This window comes from Poecilia latipinna, unplaced genomic scaffold, assembly GCF_001443285.1.
Source record: "Poecilia latipinna isolate Pla-1442-1.1 unplaced genomic scaffold, P_latipinna-1.0 Scaffold3740, whole genome shotgun sequence".
In the NCBI taxonomy this organism is placed as follows: Eukaryota; Metazoa; Chordata; class Actinopteri; order Cyprinodontiformes; family Poeciliidae; genus Poecilia; species Poecilia latipinna.
The window spans coordinates 6,058-12,920 of NW_015116356.1; the positions used below are offsets into that span (position 1 = coordinate 6,058).

The following is a 6,863-nucleotide window of genomic DNA, read 5'->3' on the forward strand; positions in this document are numbered from 1 at the left end:
TTTTTGTTGGTCTTACATCAAGAAAACGTTTCTCCAGTGTCAACTTGATGTTTGTTTCTATGCTTGTTCTCTTTTTTCGCTTACGTCCATAGCCCTCCATCAGCGGCGGCAGAGAGGCCGAAGCGCTCATCGAGTCAGAAGGTGAGTTCTCTAAAATAAAAAGAAATAAAAATTGTTACTACCTGAAAATCAGTGAAAGAACCCACAAAACATGTTCAATTGTATTTTTGGTTATAGAATTCTGCTACTGTTTTTGTTGTGTAGTTTCTTAAATTTCTTTGGTGTTTCATCATATTGCAGTGCCTCTTAACACTTTTTTCTTTTTTCAAATAATACATTCTATTGACAAATATTTGCATTTTAGGATTTTTTCGAAGATGCATTTCATACAGCTTTCTTAACATATAATCTCATACTGTCAAGTATTTCAATATACCTGCATCACTGAGCCACTTCTCCAGCAATGGTTTGAGCTTGCACATATTCTTGAAACTGAGGTTGAGCGCTTCGAATCGTGATATTGTTGTCTGGCTGAAATCATTACCGTAGAGTTTTCCCATAGCCAGACCCACATCTCCCTGTGACAAAATAAATAAAGGAATTAAATCTCTATATACACTGCAAAAAGCACACAATCTTACAAAGTATTTTTGGTCTAGTTTCTAATGTAAATATCATAAGGCGCTTTTCCACTAGACCGCCTCTCACCGGTACGATCTCCGTCCAGCACGGCTTAGTCAGGCTGTTCTCAGACTCTCGTACCTACTTCAGGGGTAGCACTAGCAAGACAGATTGAGCAGGGTATGGCACAGAAACTATTTTATTTATAGCTGACCACATTCACTGATTGGCTCGTGAGTTACCTCACTGAAAACTCCAAACAATATTTAGTGTTTAATATTTAAAGTTTATCTGTGAACCGCAGACATGTCATCTGCTATCAGGGAGCCAAAAACAGAGAAGTTTAATTATGAGTTTAATCAGGAGCAGCGGCAGGAACACATGAACTATATAATATTAACTTGTGATGTGAATTTTATTTAACATTTGGATTTAAACAATAATAATGATAATAATAATAAAGTTTATGTGTGGCTACTGGTTTACATCTTTTGACTGCACTACCTAAATCCAAAAGGTTGCACATTTAAAAATATGAAGTGCCAGAATGTTTTATACATATATAGTGAATCATTATGTTTGGGCCAGCAATGGATTTCTATAAGACAAAATTAAATATCTGGTTTTATTTTAGTCCATCAGAACCTCGTGGTTCTCCATTGCCGAGTGTCTTTGCAAGCATCAGTGGAAAGATGTTTCGAGGATCTGCTGCGTGCTCACATCCTGCCCACAGTAGGTGGGATGTGAGCAGAGTGTAAAATGGAAATGCTTGCTCACCTGGGGTAAAACCAAACCACACCTTAACCAGTTAGTCCGCGACTTGTTAGTGGAAAAGCACCTTTAGTATACTTGAAATGATTAATAAATGAATCCTATTTATTCAGAAACAAACATGGTCCATAAAACACAAAAAACAAACAGAACAACAAAAACAATAAAATTAAAATAATCAGCCACTGCCATGTAAACTAAGGCTAGTCAAGCAGCAAACTAGTAGTCTAAAGTAGACGACTCACTGAGCTTTGAACCGAATTGGTCAAAGTGTGAACGGTGCCGTTTACAGAGTCTGCTAACCTGCACACACACATTCTGTACATAATGTTTCGAAGCACAGCAGCACAGGTTGGTACACTGTACATTTACAAATAAGACAAAACTAATTTACAATTACATTTTCTGCAAGAATTATGAGCTTTTTAAGTAAATAATTCCTTAATATAGATTTTTTTTAAAGTAGTTATAAGTTAAATAATGTGCCAGTGGGACAAGACATTTTTTGCCATCTTGCAAGGAAACCAGACCAAAAATACTTGGTAAGATTTTCTGTTTTTGCAGTGTAGACATAAAGTCAAAACATTTGGGCCAATCACCAGCCCATCACAGAACACAGAAACGAAAATGAAGAAAGAATAAATAAGACATTCATAAATAAAAGCAATTTAGAGTGACCAGTTGACCAAATTTGAAACCTTTTGTGTGACTGAAAGAAGCTGGAGCACAGAGAGAAAAACCATGCAGTAAGGATACCATCCAAACTGGGCCACTGTACAGCCCTACCTTGCTTTCAGTAGTTGGGAACCTTCTCAATGTCTTAAATACCTGAGTGAAGCCCAGTTTGATGCGTCTTTGTTTGAATGCTTTGGCAAACTGCTCCAGTTCCTCCAAATCATTGGGTTCCTCCTGTGGTGCCACAGACAAATGTTTGGGCATCTGCAGGTGCGACATGTCCATGTGGTTCTCGAGAGACGGTCCAGCCAAACCGGAACGACTCATAGCCTGGATTGGAAACCCATCACAGAGACAAATCTTCGTCTTTAGGAAGTTGTGACAAAGTTGAGCAGCATTAACATGAACCAACTAATCCATTGACAACTTTCACTTTACTCAGATGTGCATTACTACACTGTTATCTGAGAGACTTGAATTAGTTGCTTTAAAAGGTGGCACCATCTAATCACTGAAGGATTTAAGTGAATAATCTTATATGGTTTCTTAAACAGGGGAGGATAGCTCAATGGGCTATCCAACACAGGTTCTTTATATTTTTTTTGTAGAAGTTCATTCTGGGATAATGAGATTTTAGTATGGTTAGTTCTTTCTATTTTGAACATCCTTCAGAATTAGCTGTTTTACAGTCTCTTGTAACTTAAAGTCCAAATAAGCTTCTGCTGGCCACATCCCCAACCCAATGTTTACCGTTGAGGAAAATGAATATTCTTAGTGTTTAATACAGTTACATTTTATGACATGTGAAAATAGTGGATTGAGTAAGATTCTTTTGGATAACATCTTAGAGGACTTTAAGTTAGCCCTGCAGAAAAGAATGTCTGTTATCAGGAAGGAACCACGTCATAAATGAACTCTGGCACAAAGGCAGCAGAGGAGACTTCTCAAGTCATCTCCCTCAGAGAGACACTAAAACTTAACAAAAATGACAAGACAATACCAACAATAATTGCAATTTAATTAGTAGAATACCATTTAGTTAAAATTAACATAACTTGAACTAGTCTAATTTGTAGTTTTATATTAACACTGGTAATCAGGCTAAATTTGTAACACTAAGTGAGCCAAACATATAATCAAAACTAGTATAACATTAATTAGAAAATGTTTAGAATGAATGGGTTTTTATTGAAATGCTCAGGTATATTCTATAAGTGTTTTATTCTTAAAATCTGCGCTTTGATCTAAGAGGATGCAGAAGTTCTGAACCACTTTGCGTACCAGGCTTCATGTCAATTTAAAATTACTGCACTGATCTGTATTAGGAATTACACAACAGGGAAATAAAATAGGTTTAAGACAGGTTTGCTATTGGTTGAACTCTGGTAAAAGACTAGAGGCTTTGTTCCAACCAGGAATTAGGAGAAACATCACATTTCAAACTGGCAGGAGAAGAGCCTGCTCTAAATGACCCTATAGGTCTCCCTTGTCTAGATAGAGAAGCGCCGTAGCCCTGAAATTAAACAGGTCTCAGAAGGTAATGCCCAAACTGACTAATTTGAAACTGGGTCTATCCATACAAAGAGAACAACACGCCTTAATCGCAAAACTGCATAAATTAAAACAAACAAACAAAAAAAACACCTTTTTGAATAAAAGTAAGGGCCCCAGAGGAACGAATCAGATTTGCTTTTGCAACGCTCCAAAGACGTCTTTGCCTTCCTTTCTTTTTTCTTTTCTATTTGTCTCAGGTAAATGAATGTCTGTTTTAGTATGTTTGAAGTGTCTGTGTTGTCAATGTGATTTTATATTTTTAAATGTTGGAATAAATTCTGAAAATGCATGACGTGGAGCTCTGAATGTTAACTCTGTGTGGCTTTTATTTCCACGCATGGCATCAATGGATCCGGGAGGACGAGAGAATATAACGAGCCAGAACTTAATGATTTTTATTCTCTTAAGATTACTCTCTCACGTGTAAATGACTGCAAAGAGATGTGGCAGTTATACAATGATACATTTTTGAAAAACAGAAGTAGAGCCTTTTGCAAAGCAATGAGAATGCAGCAAGTGATTTTTGGATGGTAAATCAACAACAAAACTTTTTTTCCCCCAGCAGCCATTGTATAGCTGACCAAACATGCTGGAAATCCCCTGGGGTCATTAAGTAATGGACAGAGTTCACTGGGGTTGCTACATGAGGCCTGCTCATTTGTGATGTTTCGTTCATAAGGTTTTTGAAATAGCTAATTTTCCAGACATTAAAAAACATTAAGTGGTTGGGCTGTTTTTAGAAGCACTAGAAACCCCAATTAAAGTACAAAAACATGCTAAATGTGAATTTTTCATTATATGTCCCCTTTAAGGAAAGCAAACTAAAAAAACAATTTTCAATTTCTACTTTTGTATTTAGCTGCACTAAAATTGAGAACAAGCCAGTTGCAAACAGTTGCATGACTCACCTGGGGAGTCAGAGCTAACCCAGACTGATGCTGAAGAAGACCCGGACTCTGTCCAGGAAGGGACAGCAGGTTTGGCTGCAGGAGGGCTGCAAAACAGCAAGATGCTAATCAATAATTGCTTTGGATAGACATGAAACAATACTGAACTATACACTTCTGTGCAAAATTACATTTACTTATGTGGTTACTTACCTATTTTGTTCAGATTAATTGCTCAATACAAAACTAATGGATTGGTGAATATTGATTGTTCATTGTATGTCCCCATAATAAGTTGTTTCTCAAAACTGTTACTATATCATAGCAGTCGTCATATTTTTTCAATTTTTACTCCCTACAGGCCTTAGTTAACATTTGGAAAGAGAAAAAACTAAATGAGACTCCACCTTGATGGTTGGATGGACTCTGGGAGAGGAGGAAGGGGGATGGAGTCGACAAGTGAGAGGGCGGCATCAGAACAAGCTGCTGCATTGGATGGAGGGAGGTGAGCTCCTGAAATTTCAACAAACAGAACCAAGAAAATCAACAGAGATTAAAAATTTGGAAAATAAGTTACTGCATCCTAGTAACAATAACAAAAGATTAAAAAAAAAAAACTAGTGTTAAAAATCTAGAATATATTTATATTATAAATATGTATATACAGATATGTATGTGACAGAGAGAAAATAGAACCTTCAAGTAAGTGGTGTATAGACTCTCTCTCTCTCTCTATATATATATATATATATATACACACACTATTTCACAGTATTTTATGGTACTGTTGTGAGTGATAATGATAAAAGTGACAAGAACTATTTACTTCTTTTTTAGTTAACTGTTTGGCTGCAACTGGGTGTCACAGCAATTAAAGCCCCACAAACATTCCTATTCAGAATGGACTTTAGGTCACCAGTCATACAAAGTAGTGTTATTTATATCATTAAACCACAAATCATACTTTCAAATTTATTGATGCTTTCTTTCAACAAACAGTGGAGAAAATAGTAAAAACTAATCATCCCACCAATATGGATAGCTTGGGAATTTTAAACATAATTTCCCACCTCTACTGTAATATATATATTCAGTGTGAGTAATAAATAATTGATTTTAATAAGCTTACTGGCACCTCCAAAAATAACTTTAAAATATAAGTAAATGAAGAACTTTAAGTTTCTAAGATCAACTTTATGACGTTATTATGGATTATTAACATTGTGTTAATAATCCATAACTTTCATTCCCTATGCTTCAAAATGGGAACAATAAAAGAGAATACATTTGAAGTCTTTAACGTCAGATATGATTTGATCATTGTCATTCAAAAAGTGAATACAATAGGTATCTGTCTAAACTCATTCATATCTACAGTCAGAGCAATACTTAAAAAGCTTAAAACAGAAACAATATAATGACAAGTAAAGTCGGTGTTATGAGAATACAATCATAATATGACAAGAAGAAAGCCGTAATATTATGAGAATAAAAACACAATATTAGGAGAATGAAATAGAAATTTTATAACTCCATCCATCCATCTTCTTACACCCTTGTCCCTCAGTGGGGTCGGGAGGATGGCTGGTGTCTATCTCCAGCTAACGTTCTGGGCGAGAGGCGGGGTCACCCTGGACAGGTCGCCAGTCTGTCGCAGGGCAACACACAGGACAAAACCATGCACACACACACTCACACCTAGGGAGAATTTAGACAGACCAATTAACCTGACAGTCATGTTTTTGGACTGTGGGAGGAAACCAGAGTACCCAGAGAAAACCCACACATGCACAGGGAGAACATGCAAACTCCATGCAGAAAGACCGGGGCCGGGAATCAAACCCAGAACCTTCTTGCTGCAAAGCAACAGCTCTACCAACTGCACCCTTTTATAACGTCTACACAAAAAAAAATAATAAAAAATTACAAGATGAATGTTGAGCATCTTGTAAAATTATAATTTGGTATTGGTTTTACAAATAAGATATTCTTAGTCTTTTAACACATCAGTATGAAACTGTTATCAGTAGCAGAACTTTGAAGCAGTTGCACAAACAACGAAGTTAACGAACCACATGGATTTGACTGGCTGGCCACATCAGATTGTGATAACTATGTCAAAACTTTGATCTCCTTAAGACATTTTTTCTAGTAATGTTACATATTTTTTTCTAGCATATTGCGTCTTTATTCTGCTAATATCATGAATTTATTTTTGAAAAAAATCTTTGTCTGGCACTAATACTCTGTTGCAGAAATAGTTCACCATACACAAAATGAGGCTTCCCCCCCCCCCCACCTCCCCCACCCAACCCGGCGCCAAAAAACCGACAAACGTGTAAACCACTTAGTTAG

The 6,863-nt window shown here is 36.5% G+C and overlaps 1 protein-coding gene and 1 long non-coding RNA gene across 3 annotated transcripts in view; one reads left to right on the plus strand and one right to left on the minus strand.

Annotated features, from left to right (window-relative positions):
* pou2f3 (POU class 2 homeobox 3) overlaps positions 1 to 6,863 on the minus strand; it is a 65,070-nt gene that overhangs the window by 5,702 nt on the left and 52,505 nt on the right. For both annotated transcript variants that reach the window (XM_015024605.1, XM_015024606.1), the window contains 5 exons: positions 4,916 to 5,021; positions 4,530 to 4,615; positions 2,221 to 2,397; positions 437 to 578; positions 17 to 150 (listed from right to left, as the gene is read on the minus strand). In XM_015024605.1, the coding sequence (XP_014880091.1) occupies positions 17 to 150; positions 437 to 578; positions 2,221 to 2,397; positions 4,530 to 4,615; positions 4,916 to 5,021 (645 nt within the window). The remainder of the gene's footprint in view (positions 1 to 16; positions 151 to 436; positions 579 to 2,220; positions 2,398 to 4,529; positions 4,616 to 4,915; positions 5,022 to 6,863) is intronic.
* LOC106941551 (uncharacterized) overlaps positions 6,469 to 6,863 on the plus strand; it is a 15,729-nt gene continuing 15,334 nt past the window's right edge. The window contains exon 1 of the long non-coding RNA XR_001423398.1: positions 6,469 to 6,553. This is a non-coding gene — a long non-coding RNA (uncharacterized LOC106941551). The remainder of the gene's footprint in view (positions 6,554 to 6,863) is intronic.